The following is a 19,051-nucleotide window of genomic DNA, read 5'->3' as shown; positions in this document are numbered from 1 at the left end:
AAAGGCTTTGATTCGTGCAATGTTCTTTTTATTGTCCTTCATAAACTCTCTTGGTGGTAATATCAAGGTAGCTGAAAGGATAAAACTTATGAGAACTGCCTGTCAGACTCAACTGCTTAGAAGTACAAAATCTGTGGTAACACTTCATCCAGCTTTTCAGTCTTATGTGCATATTTATATTTTGAAGCCTTTATGTTTATCCAAGGGCAGTGAAGTCAATAAAGGATTCTGAGCTGATGCAGAGGTAACACTGCATTCAAATTTAGCAATAAAAACTTGAATTTCCTTGCTTTTGTCAATCCAGATCACAGCTTCATGTGATAACTATTTAATGTAATTATAATATTTTTAATCTGCTTTAAATTTCAAACAAGCAATAACTGTTATAAAGTTATAATTTACCTTGCTACATTTCTTAATAATTGTGGCTTTTTCAATTACTACAATCCAAACTGCTGCGGGTTTGTCAGAACTGTATGGCATGTGCTTGCAATTCATGCCAGCTTTGAAAGAGGTAGCTCCTCTATTACAGAAACAAGTAAAATGGGCTTCACCAGGACCTGCAGAAGTCGTGAATGGTGGTGTGCCTTGTCATTGCATCCATGCTTTTTTCTGTCCCAAAGCGTGTTAATATAGAGCACACACATGAAGGGTTGTGTAAATGAAGCTTTTAATCACCTGTGGCAATAGCAGCCTGAAATGTCTGAATTTTTAAGAATGCTGGTACAGATGTTCATAATAAAAATATTGTATCTTAGAGCCACAAGATTTTCATCAGTGTGCCATAAATATAGTCAAAAACATTTGAATTTTATTTAAAGAAGCAAACTATAAATGCAGGTTATGTGGCTATATAGCAATAGGCACATTATATAAAAAGTAATAACTTTACAGATTTCAAGCATATAAAGGAAAATTTTGAAACCTGCTTTTAAAACAAACCAGCAAAAAGCCTGAATTAGCTGATCTTTAAGCTAGATTTTGAAAGCAGCTTGAAAGCTATGTAAGTTCAGCGAGTCACTTGGAAAACCAGAGCCTTAGAATTCTAGGCATGCAGGGAGCAGACCACAGCCTGAGTACCAAGCAATTTGCACCTCTGTTTTAGGCTTCAAGCCCTCCTCCTCCTATGTTAGGCCTTGGCAGACAATTTGGCTATTTGAGCAGAATTACCTAGTGGTCCCACTTTTCCTCCCGCAATCCTTCCATACCTATTCCCTGGGCAGCAGTATCAGATGGCAGGGCAAAGTTCAGTGCAGCCTCCCCTTGGCAGGGTAACAAACCCTGCTGTCCAAGCACCCAGCTCCACAGAGGTGGATGTGGGATTGCCTGGAGAGAAAGTCTTTCTAGGAGACTTAGCAAAAAAAGCTAATTCTCTATAAGGACTCTTACTAAAGGACAGTCCTAGTTGCAGTTTCTTTCTGAAGAATAAAAATGATCAGTCTGTGTGTTCTGATGTACTTGCTAGCTTCAGACCAACACGGTTTATTTTCAAATTATTTTTTTGAATATTACATATTTCTACACATTCCAAGAAGCAAATTGTAAGAAAATAACTCAGCTCTTCTAAAAAGTAATTGATATGTGGTCAACCAGACATGAAAGCCCTACAAGTGAGAACAGATCAGTTTAAGCTGTATTTGCGGCTTTTTTATAAAAAAAAAACCACACACACACAAAAAAAAAAAAACAAAAAAAAACAAAAAACCCACAACTAAAATAACTTCTTGCTAAGTTATCAGTGAAACAAAACTCATGTTGCTTTCAATTCCTTTTGCTTGCAGCACTGTAAATTATTCTCTTCCCACTGGCGATCAATACCTGCTTATTTGAGCTTTGGTGTTTCTTCCCCCGCTCCCTGTGTGCGCCACGTGGTGGGTACCAGCAGGGGTAGGCTGGTTACATTGTCACTTTGTCACTGGGAAACATTAACCTTTGCTCTGTGTAAAAGCTGGATGGGTCCTTGGAAGGCACTTCCTTGATTAGCTGCATAGTGACCCCCCCTGACAAACGCTTTACTGCGGGTTATCTGCTGTATTTAGAAATACACATCAGCATCCAAGGCCTCGTTGTTCAGGTCACTGAATGGAGAGGAGGGTATCTAGTGTTAAGTGCCTGCATTGCTATGCCCTGTGCTTTGCCTGTCCCATTCCAACACTTCCTGTGACTTGCTCAGTTCATGTCTCTGTTCTGCATCGAAATTTTTATTCCAGCTGAGAGACCAATCCTGAAGAGGGAAGAACACAAGTCACATATGGATACACAGTGTATTCTATAACTCTTTATCTTTCAAAACCAGGTTGGATGGGACTCTGAGAAACCTGGTCTAGTGAAAGGTGTCCCTGTCAGGGGGCTGGAACGAGGTGATCTTTAAAGTCTTTTCCAACATGAAACAATTCAACGGTTCTGTGATGTCTTCTCATGAAATTGTGAGATTGAGAGACATTTATGTCATATTTTATTTTGCAAATCGTGTAGTTAGATGACTGTAAAATTGCTGCAACAGAGAAAAAGGTCCAACCATTTATAACATCAGTTTTTTAAGTCAAAGGATAGTTCTTCTTCCTTTAGTAGAAAATGCTCATATAAGAGAAGTAATGAAACTGTTATGAAAGGAGAAGTGTGTTGTGTGTGATGTAAGCATTTAACAGAAACCATGTTTACTTTGCAACTTTAATTGCTTCTACTGAATGCCAGGATTATTGTTAGGCACATAAATTTATTTTAGAAAGTCTAAAAGCATACTGTGTTTTTAAAGAGAATGCTGTAATTTTTTTCAGTATGTATTGATTTATATGAGAATTCCTAGAGCACTGTGTTGCTCTATAATTAGATTTGATTGCCTATAAACTCGATAAGCCTCCCATAATGCTGCTGTGATAACTTTGGTCTTAGATTATGTAAGACCATTTTATGCATGTATGCATGTTCACCAAGTCAGAGCATCATACTAAGGTTAGAAAAGAATGGAAAATCTCCCAGGAAGGAGAGCAGAAGTCACAGTTGCTCTCATCCAGTTGACCTGAATTGTTTGGAGGAAAGAAAACTGTTTACTTTCATAGAAAATCTAGACTTGACTAGATGCATCCAAAGATGGGTGTCTGAAACTGATGGGAGAGTTCCAGTTGCCCAAAAAAAGTAGCTGGAATGTGCTGTTTTTGCTTGGCACAGAGTGACAGAGTGGGTTCTTTCCATCATAGAAGAGTGCACAAGGCCATGTAATGAACATAGGCCACATTCAAAATGTTGGCATTGGATTTTCCACTTTTCCAGAAGAGTTCAGCTGAAAGTTACTAAATTTACAAAAAGCAAGACACCACTCTTTAATTAGATTGGTGCTGAAGACTTCTAGACAAGTTTGCGTGAGCTGGAAGAACTGCCTGATGCAATTTTTTCTTGAAACTTCAACTTTTTCAGGAGAAAGTTTTAATTTTTCACAGTTAAACAAACACATAAATGCAAATAAATGACGGTGAATTTAAAAATCAACTGTTTTAAAGTTCTTGAACAGTTGAGTGGCCCTGTCAACTATACAGATTTCATGGATATGGAATGCTGATTTCTGTATGACAAGGCAAAATAACTTCTCGTGTGAGTGAAGAAAAAAAAACCAAAACCCAAACCTGAAAACTTTTATTCTGTGTCACCCCAGCAAAGAATTTATTTAGAAGACCTGCTTCAACCTGCCTGAAAAAGCAGGCAGGCCACCCAGATGATTAAAGCAATGAAGCACCTCTCCTACAAGGAAAGCAGGTCCATTCCAACCCAAACCGTTCTGTCATTTCCCGTTTCTTCATGAACTGCTTTGGCATATCATCTTCCAACATCTTTCATATCTGGATTTTGATCAAAAGTCTAAATAAACAGTGCATATGTCTTGTAAAGATCTACATATATACGTGCAGTTATGGAGAGGTCTATAAAAGGATCTCTTAGTGTCTAATTGCTGAATTGTGCAAAACATTTTTCAGTGTTATAGTGAGTTACTCAACAAAATACAAGGAAAAATCAGACCTTGTTGAAAATCAGGAATAATAGGATAGACCACCAGTATAACTTCTAGCTGTAGCTTTTGTATTAGCTTTGTGAACAAAATCAGAGATGCTGCATGTGCATATTTTGCCAGCATGGGAAAATGAGGGTGGATGACACTGAAGCCTGAAATAAACAGGATTAAAAGTAGCAACTGCTGCCATTAAATGTAACTTACTTTGGCAGGGATGGTTTTTTGCTTGTCTAGCAGGTATGCTTTTATTTATAGTAATTTATGGATAGGCAAGGTACTTCATTAAGTAGCAAGCTCAGGCTGTCATGAGAGGAAGTTATGGCTGTTTGCTTCTGAGTGAAAAAAAAAACAAACCATACTGCAAACTGAACCTTATTAAGACCTTCTGAAATGAGTCACCACGGTAAACTAGCAATCTCTTAACATAAAAATGTTGTACAGACTTAATGGAATGCCATTGGGTATTCTGTACTGCAGTATCTGCAGTACTTCCCATTGCCTGGCCACAGACAGTTTAAAAGTCCTTCCAGGTGGAATGGAGATTTGTATCTCTCCTTTTCCCATGTTTTTGCAGTAGAAGGTGTTTGCTAAATAAGCCTGTTTCATATCCTACTGATGAGAAATTATTCATGGATGCTGTAGATAATATCTCTGGAGCCTTTCTTCGAAGTTTCCAAGTTGCTGAGGAGCAAACCAAATTTTCCAGTTCTGGCTGCCCCATCCCTGACAAGGTTTGGACACTGGTCTAGTGGAAGGTGTTCCTTTCCATGGCAAAGGGGCTAGAACTAGATGCTCTTGAAGGTCCTTTCCAACCCAAACCACTCTATGATAATGATCCAATGATATTCTATTCTTTCATTTGAAAACATAATCACATTTATATTTTAAAGAAAAATACACTAATAATTTAAGAGATTCTTGATACAGTGCTTACTACCATCAGACAAATTTAAAGGAATTGAACAGAAATTAGTAAACTGATTTTATAATTTGTTTTTAAGTTTAATTTTAGTGTTAAAATATCAGTGTAAGAAAAATGTCACTGAGGAGGAAACAATAATAAGAAGAGGTTTAAAAGTCAGCAACTGGTTCTAAGTGAGACTTAGTATCTAAGTTTCAGCATGACTAGATAATTTTTAGCTCTCTATATATATCTTTTGAGTGGGAAGCTGGAATACAGCAACTGAACACTGTTTTAATTTTTAAACTGGTTTAAACCACCTAGATTAGTGGAAACTAAATTGGAAGCAAATCCAAGGTGGTTTTTTTGCTTTGTTTTGTTGTGTTTTTCTTTTGAAGTGTCCCTGTTTGGGGACTTTCCCCTTGGTACTGTTCAGAATTGTTTTATTGTGACACACTTGTTGGTGGCTGATATCTGGTAGACAGCAGAGATGCTGCTTTGGCTCATCCATGCATTCTTGGATTAGAGCACTGAGACTTCTATATTCAGTCTTGCTAAATTTATGCTTATTATTTGGGTGGCTATATGAATGGTGTTCTTGCTCATCCACATTGAAATGCAATTAAAAGCCCTTTTCTAGGGATTAGATTCATCAGGTGTTGGGCTGCCCTTTTCCTGGGTTCCAAAAATCTCCAAGATCAGGGAGAATGAAACAACGTGCTGTGAAAAAATTCTGCTGCAGCAGTTTTTCATTTAGAACATGGAATATGAGTGTCTGTGTTAAAATTTCAGTGAGGAATCACATACCAACTACAAGTACTTGCAAGCTCCATACATTACTTACATCTGTGCTTTGGCTTATGTCTGAAGCCAGTTTTCCTTGCCTCCTGAACAAAGATGTTTTTAACTTTTGTCTCCAAATATGTTGAGGAGAATTTAAATTTCCAGTTTAGATAAAACAAAGAATTGCAAGATCATAAATAGGAAAAGTCTGAATAGTTGTGCTTTTCTTTTCCTAATAATATCATTAAGAGAATATTATGCTACACAGAAGAATCAAGGTAGGAAAGCAAGAAATGCAAAATAATCTAATACTGTGAAACGCAATTGGATGTTGTTTAACTGAGCAGTAAAGGAACTATTTTAAGTGTTTCCTTTTACTTCAAACAGGTGGCTCAAGCATGCTATTTGGAGTTAATTTGCAGTCAATAGATTCATGGCTAATAAGTTGAAAATACTTCCTGAAAGTGTTATAACCAAAATGTGACAGTTAAGCCTGAAGCCTGAATTAAGATTTAAGGAGCAAAAAGCACCTACATTTAACCAAAATGTATTTTCAAGAATTTTGATGAAACTCATGTAAGGAGTCCTAGGACAGCTTGGTTTTGTTTGCCATATTTATTACATTCAGTGTGCATTGAAAAAAAGTTGATCTTTCTGCAATGATGTCAGTTCCTGGCAGTGTAAAGATGTATGTGATAGGTCTGACCAATGCATCTGCTTTAATATTTACATACCACTCTAGCTGAAAAAGAGGGAGGTAAGGGAGAAATCCTTCTTCGAAAAATCTCAAGGGATACTTTGCAAAGCTGACAAGGAGAGTTCTGAAAATTCTCACAATGTTTGAAGTTTTACACATAAGTTTGAATTTTTACACATATTCTTATACAGGGAACTGTTTTGGTTTTTTCCTTCCATGAAAGGCCATTGCTAGAAATAGCTGACCATATACTGCAGTCAAGGGGAAAAATTCTTGAGGTATTCTCACAGGAATTTAGATAAATATTGTATCTTTTAAAGTATGTGGAGCTTTACATAATATTTCATTCAAAAAACAGTGGGGTTTTTTCTTCTTCTTTTTTTTTTTCTTAAAGCCTCTTCCTCCTTGTCATGACTCTAAGGAATCTATGCAGGTGTATAAACAGCACTGCAAAATAGCAGAAGAGTACCATGAGGTCAAGAAAGAAATTGCTCTGCTGGAAGAAAGAAAGTGAGTAACTTTCCCAAAGGATTTACTGTCATATATTCTCTTTGTAAAACTCTGTTTGAAACATGGAGGTTTAACATTGTATTTTCTGTCTAACTTTATATACATACACACTTATATATGTATAGACTTTATTTATACATGTATTATGGAGGAAGCCTACAAGAAAGATGGAGAGAGACTATTTATAAGGGCCTGGAGTGACAAGACAAGGGGGAACAGCTTCAAACTGACAGAGGGCAGGGATAGATGGGATATTGGGAAGAAATTCTTTCCAGTGAGCGTGATGACGCCCTGGTACAAGTTTCCCAGAGAAGCTGTGTCTGTGCCATCCCTGCAAGTGCTCAAGGCCAGGTTGGACAGGGCTTAGAGCAACCTGGTCCAGTGGAAGGTATCCCCTGCCTGTGGCACACGGTTGGAACTGGATTATCTTTGGGGTCCCTCCTAACCCAAACTATCCTATGATCCTATGATTTCATGCCTCTGCCTATGGTCACAGTAGAGCACAAGTTGGCCATTGCTCTATAGGATCAACAGAGTCCACTAAGGGCTGTTGTAATTTTGGGCCCTCAGCTTTGTTGATGTCCCTTAAAACTTTCACTGACAGTCTCCAGGTCACATAACAATCCAGTTCAGCTGGTGCAGTTTCCTTTTCAATTTTAGTTTTCTCAATAAATGTTGCACACTTAATGAAGAACAAAATGAATCCTCATTAATATTTGACAATATTAGTAAGCATGTTTCTGTGAGGTGGTTAAGTTTTTGTGTACACTGGTTCAATATACATTGGCATTTCAGGTGTTCATACCCAAAGTGAATAAGCTGGAGACTTTTTTTCATGTCTATGGCCTGTACTCATAGCCCTGTCATCTTTTGCCTGACTATTAAATGGCAAAGTGCACTCTGTGGCTGTCGGTCCCTTTCCACAAGAAACCTGAAAAAGAAATTCAGGTAGAGGAAAGAAGATGAGTAGTGAAATCTCTGCCCAGCTGACCTTGCTGTTCAGCCAGGTTTGCATCCATGGGAATCTTCAGCTGCAGAAGCAAGATGATGGGAAGGAAACTGTTGAAATCCTGTAGTCTTACAAAACAGCCAAAGAACTCCCTGAAATCCAAACTATGCAGGAGAAGAAAGTGAGATGTCTTTATCTTATAGGCACAATATAGTTACTTTTTGCCTAAAGTGTCAAAGCTAGTTGAAGTTTCCCACTCCAAATCCCCTTTCACTGAAGGATCTGTGTGGCACTCAGATGCTGGCAGACTGGAGCAAAAGCTAAAAAAGAAGATGTCCAATGTCATGGGAAAATGCATTTTGCATTTCATTCATATTTGCAGCATTTGCATTTGATTCACCATTAATTGAACTTGGTCAATCAAAAGCAAGTGGTATTTTTAAAAAGATTGGAAGAGAGGTAATTTTTTAAAATTTGCAATGATTTTTCAAATTTGATTGTTTGATATAAGCTGCTTAGATATGTATTTAGCAATCAATTCAGTAGAAACCACGTGCCTTTGTCTACTCTGAAAATCCAAGTGCAATATAAAAGATTAAATGTTTGCTTAAGTGTTTGACTTTAGTTGTATAAACACCATAGGTAGTCTCCAATCATTTGGGTTTTAGAGTCTACTAATATAAATCCATTATTATTACTATTATTATTTTTATTATTATTATTGGCACAACCCTGAATCAGTTATGACTTTTTAGGGAGAATGCTTGGAGCCCATGAAAATGAGACATTCATGTATATTTTTGCACTTTCTGGAATAAAAAAAGTTGCTGTTTGAGTGCAATTTTTTTTATCTATATGTCTGTGGTACTAGCTAAATTAGAAATGGTTTGCTTCTTGAGAACAGCAAGTACATGCACAAAATTGTTTACCTGAACTCACAACTGTCCTAATCAGCCTCTGAGTCCAGAGGTCAGCCTCTCAGTGGTGCTTACCCAGGATGAATTAAAGGGCTTCAGGTTGGCATTTTCCTTCATTCCACCAGTGGATGTCAACAGTGGAACAATGCCAGGAAGCTTCCACCACTGCTATCTTTGCTGAACCTGTTCTGGGAATTCCATGTCCCAGTGAACCTCTGTTATGAGTGGCTGTAAAAGGCAACGAATGGAATTATATTATTGAGATTCGTATGCACTTTTTAATTACATATTTGCAGCCTTTTGTTCACATGCTGTATAGCTGTGAATGCCTAAACATGACAAGTATCAGGGCAGCACCTTTCACACCTCCCATGTGTCTTAATCTGAAAAAGTGATCCTACAGCACTGGGATCAAAGATGTTTAATTCCTACAAGCTGGTGCACTGTGGTTGCCTGATTTTGAGGCTTAACAAGCTGCAGATGCCAACTGAAGATATTTTTTCTCCAGATGTGGTCTCTTTATATCTCTTTCCTCCAGGTAGATTATTCATTTTGCAGTCTTTTGGAGCAGGTCTCATGATACTGCCTTCCCCCATCATGCATCTTTCCTTTCTGTAGCAGTCTGTTTTTATTAAATCCTCCAGAAACTAATTGGGACCTCTTTACCACATGAAGTTTGGTTGAAATTGAAAGCTGGATTAGAAAGTTTTTGGAACTCATGTGACCTACACACATATAAGCAAACAAACCTGAACATGATAGCCTTGATTTTTATCTAAAACTAGATAGAAAGGGAGTATAAGAGTGGAGGCAAAGGAGTAAGCAGGACGTAGAAGAGAATTTTGCTATCGTGTTCACTGATTTATATCTAAAAATGTTCTTTTACTTACAGTAAAAGAGTTTAGGGGCTGGCACATACTGAATAAAGAGTGGATTATGATGGCTGGGGTGGCATGCATATTTTGCATTAAGTGTGCACATATATATATGTATATATATACGTGTATATACTTATATATGTATATACTTACATATGCACCTTATAATTGTGGCCTTTTGCTACCTGAAAGGAGCCTGCAAGAAAGATGGAAAGAGACTATTTACAAGGGCACATAGAGACAGGACAAGGCAGAGTGGTTTTAAACTGACAGAGAGTAGGTTTGGATTGGATATTAAGAAGAAATTCTTCCCTGTGAGGATGTTGGGGCACTGGAAATTGTTGCCCAGACAGCCCTGGCTGCCCCATCACTGGAAGTATTGAGTATTCCATTTTTAAAAGGGAATAATGCTTTGATTTGTCTAAAAAGTCTGATGAGATGCACAAGCTTTTAGCCTCAATACCAATTACAATCAAATTGAAAACATAGAGTTTGCAGTTTTCTAAAATTTGCCCCTGCCATGGTTTTCTTCTTCTACATTTGAATTTGCAGGTATGGAAATGAAAATTCCCAGTTGTCAGCTACACCTGCTATCTATTTGTCAATTTCTTTTAAATATTATTTTGATTAAATGGATATGGATCAAGTTGCATCCCTTAAAATGGGAACATAATGCATAGTGGGAGCAAACAGCTTTTATAGTGTTTTTCAGTGTACATTTTTACCAAAGACAATCACAAGCGTTGTTGGATGGTACCCTTGCCAGTGCTCCCAACTTCTCTCCACAGATCAATTCACCTGTGTCATTGCAATGACAAGTCTCACCTGGAAGTTTCTGTACCTGTGGTGCCTGTTGATAGTACACACAGAATGCTGAAGGTTATGACTGACAGGAAAAAAAGAAGAAAATGGGTTGAGCAAATATTTTTATTTGCTTCCTCTTAGGATGAAGAAATAATGTTAACCTGACAGATGTTAGAGCTTTTTAGGAAAAAAAAAAAGTAATAGAGTTAATTCTGCTTTAAACATTTTTTGTTACAACCTCCAAAGTACAGTGTAACTTTTCATACGTAAAATAATATGCAGGTATATTTTTATATTATTCTATAAGAAATAGAAAGTTGTAAAACATTGTTTTAACAATAGTGAAAAACAATGAGTCTTTTACAGCTTTTCAAAGGCTTTTACTTCTGCTTATCTCAACATGTAATGTGAGCATGGAGTATGGCCAAAGTAAAATGTCAGTGAAGCGAAATGACAGGAATTGTTTTCCATCAAGGAGAGAACAAAGCTTACTTACTTTTTCTCTTTTGTGCAATATAGATAGCAAAAGAATATAGTAGGCTGGCAGTGGGAGAGAAGATGACAAGTATTTCACAGGAAAATGGGAAATGAGAGAGGAAAAGAGGTTGCAATTTCAAAAAAGGGAAAATCAAAGGACAAAGCAAGTAAGGATGGGAAAAGAAGTTACTTGTGAACAAAAAAAGGAAGCAAGAATTTGAAAGAACATTGGGTAGATTTTTTTTGCTAATTAAATCATAGTTTTGTTTGCTGTCTTCATTCAAACTCTTCACATTTATGCCAGCAATAAGTAGTACAAGGGAAAAAGCCACTCTGGAATGGGAGACATGATTGAAAATAAAGAAAAGGGTGTGGAAGCGAGAACACACCACATTTAGGGCACAGAATGTAATTTAATTTATGTTCCAGAAACACACACGTATTTCCATAGCAGATGGTTTTGGGTATCTAACTTTGGGTGAAAGCGATGAGATGGCTGGTTATTTTGAGCACTTGTTATATTGCTATTACTAGATAATGACCCTGGATTATGCAGTTAAATATTAGAGTTGCCATGGTTGCTAGCTGTATCTTATATTCTTAGCACTGGATGATTATCTCTTTTTCCTCCCACAGACAATTCTAATATAACTCTACAGAAAATATAACTTGATCGCCACCTTGTTTAGGATCACTCGTTTTCTTGGCCATGGATATGATTTCTTTTCCTTCTTTTACACATTAGAATAGACATAGAATCATAGAATTGTTAAGATTGGAAAAGACCTTTAGGATTGTCATGTCCAACCACCAACCCGGCACCACCTCCCTGTTCACCATTAAACAGTGTCCCCAAGTGCCACCTCCACATGTTTTTCAACACCTCCAGGGATGGTGACTCAACCACTTCCCTGTGCAGCCCATTCCAGTGCTTGACAAACCTTTCGATTAAAAAGTTTTTCCTGATATCTAATCTGAACCTCCCCTGGCACAACAGTAGTTCATTTCCTCCCACCCTGACCCTTGTTTCCTGGGAGCAGAGCCCAATCCCCACCTGGCTGCACCCTCCTGTCAAGGAGCTGTGGAGAGTGAAAAGGTCTCCCTGATCCTCCTTTCTCCAGGCTGAGCCAGCTCAGCTCCTTCAGCTGCTGTGGTGCCCCAGACCCTTCCCCAGCTCCATTCCCTTCTCTGGACATACTCTAGCCCCTCAATGTCTCTCTGGTGGAGAGAGGCCCAGAACTGGACTCAGGACTCAAGGTGTGACCTCACCAGTGCCCAGCAGGGGAACAGTCACTGCCCTGGTCCTGCTGGACATGCTATTGATGATAAAATCCAGGATCCCAGTGACCCTCCTGGCAAATGACGTGCAGTGGAAATGTCTGCTTAATTCTGTGGGAGTCTTCCGTATGTTTTAGCTTGCTCTCATGACCACAGGACTGTTTCTACACTTTTTAGTCCAGAGGATTTATCCAGATACACTGTTTCCTGAGTGTCTTTCCCAACACTGTGAAGACAAGTAGTTTTCAGATTTCCAGGTACTTAAGGAAAAGATTGGTGTACACCTTAAAGGCAGTGTTTTAGCTCAATAATTTTCCCATTCTAGACCAGTCTTTTTTTATCATCCCACCTGTATGCAAAATACACGTTACTTGCCAAATACTAGAAATTAAATTACCGTTTTTCTAATACAAAGAGAGACCTCCTCTTCTAGAAGAAGTGTCCTTGCCTTTGGAAGGGCCTTTCCAACTCGAGCTATTCTGTCATTCTGTGACCTTTTATATGTTGGCATCTGAGATACATTTTCATTTATATTAAAACAGACTTTAATGTCTTTAATGGTGTTATTTTTAAATTAAGGAGTAGACTTTGAACATGCAAGGAAAGTCTCTTCAGACAGCAGTTACCTTACAGGGTCTCATAATTCTCCCTGATGGGAAAGCCATACCAAATGTGGGAAGAGAAAATGACCTTATGGCCACCAGTACGCACCAGTTGTTGGAGAAGATACTGAACTGCCACAGATGCATGATCCTGAATAACTTGTTCACAATGGGGGAAAGGCAAATCTGATTCTTTGTATTCTGGAAAATGTTTTCCTTGTGTCTAGTCCGTCTCTAAATACACTTATCTCCAGACAGATTTATCTGCTTAGTCTGTCACTTTTCTTTGTATTTATTCCTTGTGAATATGAGTGTTGAGGAGCTCTGTTCTCTGCATGCTTAGTCATTAAGGCCAGAGAAAGAGAAATCATTTCCCTTAAGACCATGCTTTGTTTTTCTCCTGCTTGTGGTTTATTGGTTTATGATGCAAATCACTAATGTTGCCTCCCAAAGCCCTCCCCAAAAAAGAACACTTCAAGTGCATGATACAGATTCTCTCAAGGCTTTGAGTACCTCAGCACTATTTTAGAAAATACTTTATCAATATTGTTAATATTTAAACTTGGGTAACCATTAACAGAAAAAAAAGATTACACAGTGATACATCTGTTTATTAAGCATCCACAACAAAGTCTAGATGGTGCAAGAGCTTAGTATGGTGTTCTTTAACCTCTGAAAGATAAGTTCAAATCTTGGATTAGATCAGATGTAAATGTTAGTTACTGTCCTCACCCTTTTCTGAGCTCCGTAAACTACACCATTCATAACATTTAGCAATTCCCTGGTTCTCTAATTTTAGATCTGTGGCAGGCTGACAGTATTAGCCTGAAACGTCACCCTATCCCATAAACAGGTGTTGATCCTGATGGGAAGGGACTAAGTAGGTTCTGCTGACTCAGAAGTGGGCAATTTTACTACCTCAGTGCAAGGAAACTGCTTTCTGTGAGGGAGGTCCAAGAGTGTGGACTACAACAATGAGTATATTTTGATTTGAATGCATTTATAGTTTCTTTGATAGCAAAGCTAAATCCTGGGGAGATGGGAGAGAAGTTATCTGTGCTGCTTGAAGGGTGGCATGAAAGCCATGCCTGCACAGAATGTCATCAAATCAGGACTGACCTTCAATACCAGAGCTGTCTGAGTTTGCATGTTGTCTGTCTTTGCCTCTCCTGGCTCAAGTCCAGTATAGTCAGTATTATTCCTTTTCAAGTACTGAAAGTTCCCACAGAAAAAAATTACCTGCTTTTAAGATGTGGATTACCTAGTAGTGTGTTCGCTGCATCTCCCTTTTAAGAAGCTCATGAGTGTAAGAAAAGTAAGGAAGAATGATTCTCAGTTCATTTGTTTGGACACTTCTGATTTAACAGTCTGTAATTTGAAAGAGTTTAATTTAACCCTTCAGTCCAACATTGCACCAGAGAATAATTGCAAAGAAATATTGCAGAAGTTCTCATTTGGTCTCCAGAGATAAAAGTCTTCCAGAGGAAGTCCCAGGAGACTGGGAAAAAAAAAAAAAAGCGTCTGGAATTGTACAACCTCACTGTCCCTGAACGTATTTCTCTCGTGTGAAATCACTAGGGGCTGTCTAGCAAGATTGTCTTGACTTCTTTGAAAACTTATTGATCTAGAATGGCCCAGCCACAGAGAAATGAACCTGTTAGTGGCTTGCTATGTTTAAAACTTGTACAGCTATATTGTGTTAAATGTAAAGAGAATTCTAGTGAGCAAAAGTACCCTCTTGATGTTTCCCCTCAAAGGCCTGATTTAATGCACCTGTCACCTGGTGAAAGGAAAAAGAAGAGGCTTTGCTGCAGCATAGCTGCTCTGCATTACCTCAGTAGTGAAAAACAATTATATAGGAGGATGCCAACATGCTGCCTCTTTGGCTGATTTTAAAATTCTGTAACAGCTGCTAACTCTTCTCTCTCTCGTCTTTTTATATCCTTTTATTTTTTACCTATGGGAAGCACAGCTGGTAGAAATGGCTGTACCAAGGCTGTTCTTCTAACTTGTGACTCCTTGAACTACAGTAACTGTGACTGTAAACAGCCAACTAAACCGTGGGCAAACACTGCTATCACTGAAATCTAAAATAAAGACAGAGGAAGGTTAAATTGATCCTAAAAGAGGGCCACACAGAAGTGTTTTTCCAAGGCCAGATTTACAGTTTTGCTGCTCGAAGTGGTAGCTTTTCAGCTACAAGTAACATAAATGATCAGCATACACAGAAATGTTATCTTTTCGTGAATACTCTGATCTGCGGGAATAGAATTCCCAATTTGTAGGAATTTCCTGTCTGAAATTACTGGTCTAGCCTGACAAGTAGCTCCTTTAAGGACTGCAGTGAAATCTATCCACTATGAAAGCATTAACTTCCCACTGATGATTTATAAGCATTGTTTTGACATGACTGAGATATAAAGTCACAGGGCTATGAACAGTTAAAAGATTAATTAATCTCTGCGACAGAATGATCAAAAGAGCCCTTTAGAAGAGACTTCCTGTAACGGGTGGATTTTTGACTTGAAGGGAAAAAGAAACCCAGAGGCCAGGCTAGCCTGGTGGGTGACTAAGGGGAGAGCAATTAGATACTCTGTGAATTACTCATGCCTTCAGAGTGTTTTAAGACCTCTTTTATCTTAACTTGTGCTGAGGTAATTTCAGTTGATACTATATAGGAAACTCCTGCTCCTGACCAGCTCTGGGAATACAGGGCACTGTGTGACTCCATCCAGAAGTCACAGATTAAATCCTTTTATGTCTGTACTTAAGAGGACCAGGAGGGGTCAGGTTTGCAGCTATACTGCTCTTCCTCAGCAATAGGGCTAAGGTCTGAGCCTAAACACATTATAGAAATAATATATGTAGTTCAGATTCAGTGCCTAATACTTACTGAATTTGTTTGTAGTAGAGAAAAGGAAACCATGCTCTTCAAAGAATTTACTGATAAATCTGACCAACCAAACAAAAACACCTCCCTCTCTTTCAGTGGTATCTGGTATCAAGAGAAAAATAAATTGTTACTGTTCTGGCAAAGTGTTAGCAAGTCATCTCCAGGAACCTGATTCTCCTCCATGAACTGTGTGCTCAACTCTTACAGAAGTTAGAGAGCACAGAATATACAATCACTAGAATAGTTTGGATTGGGAGAGACCTTAAAGCTCATCCAGTTCCACCCCTTGCCATGGGCAGGGGATACCTTCCACTATCCCAGGTTGCTCCAAGCCTGGACTTGAACACTTCCAGGGATGCAGCACCCACAGGTTCTGTGCCAGGACCTCACCAACTTCACAGTGAAGAATTTCTTCCCAATATCCCATTTCCTGCTCTCTTTCAGTTCAAAGCCATTCCTTTGTCTTGTCACCTGTGTCAAGAGTCCCTCTCCAGCTCTGTTGGACCCTTTTTTGGTACTGGAAGGGACTCTAAGGTCTCCCCAAAGACTTCTCTTCTGCTGAACAGTCCCAAATACAGACAGATAAATACAGCATTTTTCAGGCTTGGCCACTGAACAGCAAACCTATCCAAGACTTTGGAAGTTTAGTCTTTTAAAGGGGAAAAACAGGACTCTAAAAAATTAATTTTCTAGGTCCTTGTTTCACACAAGTTCAAGTAATGAAAGGTAAATTAACAACCCACAGCCCATCTTTGACCTAACACATGACAACAAATTTTTGCCTACTGCCGTTTTTAATACTTGTTTGTTGTTTTGTTTTGTTTTTTTTTTTCGTAATTGTCAGAAAGGAGCTGATTGCCAGACTGGAACAAGTGGAAAAAGAAAGCATGGATGCTGCTCAGCTGGCTAAGGAGTATGCAGAACTGACAGAGGAGAACCGAACACTGAAGCTGGCCCAGACGCAGTGCGTGGAGCAGCTGGAAAAGCTCAGGATACAGTATCAAAAAAGACAGGGTTCCTCATAACTCCCAACTAGCTCATACAGGATTGGTCCTGTGCTGGAAAGAGATTTTAAAATAAAGATCTGTTTAATATGTTACAACACTTTACTACAGACACAGAGTATGTAGAAGTCTATATTTGATTTAATGCTTGCCTCCCAGTAGCTTAATGTAATGGATATTTCATCTGTTATATAATGGATGTTTTATTTCAAGTAACGTAATTGAACTTAATCTATCCCCAGTATATGTTCTAGTGGATCAGGTTTCTTTTCTAAACATATTTCTTCCAATTTAAGAAGATATGGACAGACTAGAAAATTATATAAATAGTCTCTGTGTTGGAAATTTGGATCATACTAAGGCATACGGCAGGGATAATGTTAATATATGGAATAAATGTATGTCAATTTTAGTTTGGTGAATTCTTTTTTAAATTATTTTCCTCATGCCTAAAGTGTTTGGAAGTTATCTTGAAGCAGATCTCTTCACTAGTAAAAACTATACTTCATGTCACCTTCACACTGTTGTATAAAATCTGAAAAATTGCACAGTAAAAATTGAAGTAACAAAATCATTTTTTATCAAACAGGTGCACTGCCAATGATAATTTGCAAGTTATAAAATTTAAAGGAAACTGATGTGATCAAACTTTCCTTCCTCAAGTGTAAAAATTACTTGAGTATCTTTTTATTGTACTTTTTGGCATGCAAGAAGTGAAATATTAAGGTAAGAATCATAGTTTCTTCATAGTTTCAACTGAGACTATGTCAGTAAAATGATTGTGAGGATCTTTTGTTCTTATTTTCTTGTCTATTTTGAAACATAAGTGGCTGTAACTAGGGACAGGAGCTCTGTGATGCACAACTGGGAAGTAAAATGTCAATTTTACTTACTCTATTTATCCCTGTATTTTCTTCGATCAACTTAAAGATCTTCGTTATACTTCCATTTCTATTCATACAGCAGTTTTTTTCATTGAAAGTGGATGTAGAAAAGTTGTTTTGTGTTCTGAATGTTCTCAAATCACCTGGTATTTTAAACTCTGCTTGACAGACGAAGCATGTTACATCTTCATGAGCTTGGAATTCAATTTATTGTGTTGTTAGTATTGAAATGTGTCTTACTAATTGAAAATTATGAATTAAGATTTGCACCAGGACTTAAGCTTTGATTATTATCATTAATGTATCACAAAAATGGAATTTCATGTTAATCAGAACAATTCCTGGCAGCAAAGGGGACAAAAAAATAATCACAAGCCGCCTGTAATTTTTCTGTGCTAATTGCCTACAGTATTCCCTGCAGCACAGGTGTGAAAACTGGCTCTGTGTTACTCCAAGCACCTGGCACTGCAGCAGGAGAGCATGAAGAGGCAGCAGGAGAGGATAACCTTGTTCCCACATCTCCTCCTGAGCTGCCAGGGCAGCGTCAGCATCCAAACCTGGCACTGCTTCCTGCTGTACCTGGGAAATCACCACTCTTGAGGCATGGCTTCCTACTGGGATGCTCCCTGAGCAGTGTAGCACTGTGTTTATTCCTCTTATTATCTGAGGATACAATTTTCATTGTACCTTGTGGAAACTGAGGAGGGGAAAAAAAAAACATACTTAATAAAAACCACTTGGAATACCGGGCCTGGAAGTGCTGAAAAGCCTTGTTTGAGTTTTGCACTGATGAGAACATAACTTGAAGAGAAATTAGAGCTTTGCTTTGAGCACAGAACACCACAGAAACTAGAATGTACTTTTTTTGCCTGTGTTTATGTGTTTTGAACAAGAGAATTCTCATTTTAAAATAGTTTTACATTTTAGTAAAAGGTTTTTCCATCTAGCCTTGAAAACATCATCCAGTCGGATGATTTCTGTGAATTCACTGAAAACCATATAAAGTACATAAAATCAGTTTATTTACAGACTGGTTTTGGATGCAAATGGATCAGACAGCAGACGTTTACTTACAAAAAACTGCTCACCTTGAAATTTTCTATTTAAGTGCAGTCACTATATATCAGAAAAATAACAGACCATTTGCTGGGAGAAAAACCTGAGGCAGAGCTGTAGTCAGGTGGAGAAGGAAAGCTGGGTCTCATTTGTGACAATCAGCACTTAGAGAATAGTCAGGGAGTATGTTTTTCCTAACCTGTAGGTACTGACCAGTATAGAAGAATTCAAGAAATATTTTACAGATGTGCAGACACCAAATTTTTGGTGTGGTCCAGCCTGGCAGCCTGGATAAATATGAAATTCTTAAACCATCCCAAACTAATTTAAGTCAAATATTTATATTCAGCTTGGACTGTAGCTATATATGCAATCAAATTTTCCTCCTGCTTTTAGCTATGGTGAAAGTAAAAAA

General features: G+C 38.1%; 1 protein-coding gene across 1 annotated transcript; it reads left to right on the top strand.

The window, feature by feature from the left end:
- The first annotated feature begins 6,633 nt into the window (after nucleotides 1–6,633).
- MAP3K7CL (MAP3K7 C-terminal like) lies at nucleotides 6,634–16,859 on the top strand. Its single transcript, XM_062515392.1, has 2 exons — nucleotides 6,634–6,894; nucleotides 16,537–16,859. Exons 1-2 carry the CDS (start codon nucleotides 6,812–6,814, stop codon nucleotides 16,715–16,717), a joined length of 264 nt encoding a protein of 87 aa, XP_062371376.1. The 5' UTR covers nucleotides 6,634–6,811; the 3' UTR covers nucleotides 16,718–16,859.
- Nucleotides 16,860–19,051: the final 2,192 nt, after the last annotated feature.

The sequence above is a fragment of the Cinclus cinclus genome, chromosome 2, assembly GCF_963662255.1.
Source record: "Cinclus cinclus chromosome 2, bCinCin1.1, whole genome shotgun sequence".
NCBI lineage: Eukaryota > Metazoa > Chordata > Aves > Passeriformes > Cinclidae > Cinclus > Cinclus cinclus.
The sequence above is the reverse complement of the archived record's forward strand: the minus strand, read 5'-3'. Positions and strand labels throughout refer to the sequence as shown.

Coding starts and splice junctions, on each gene's coding strand:
- MAP3K7CL (XM_062515392.1), top strand. CDS start 6,812: ATGCAGGTGTATAAACAGCACTGCAAAATAGCAGAAGAGTACCATGAG. Junction 6,895..16,536: donor GCTCTGCTGGAAGAAAGAAA/GTGAGTAACTTT, acceptor CGTAATTGTCAG/AAAGGAGCTGATTGCCAGAC.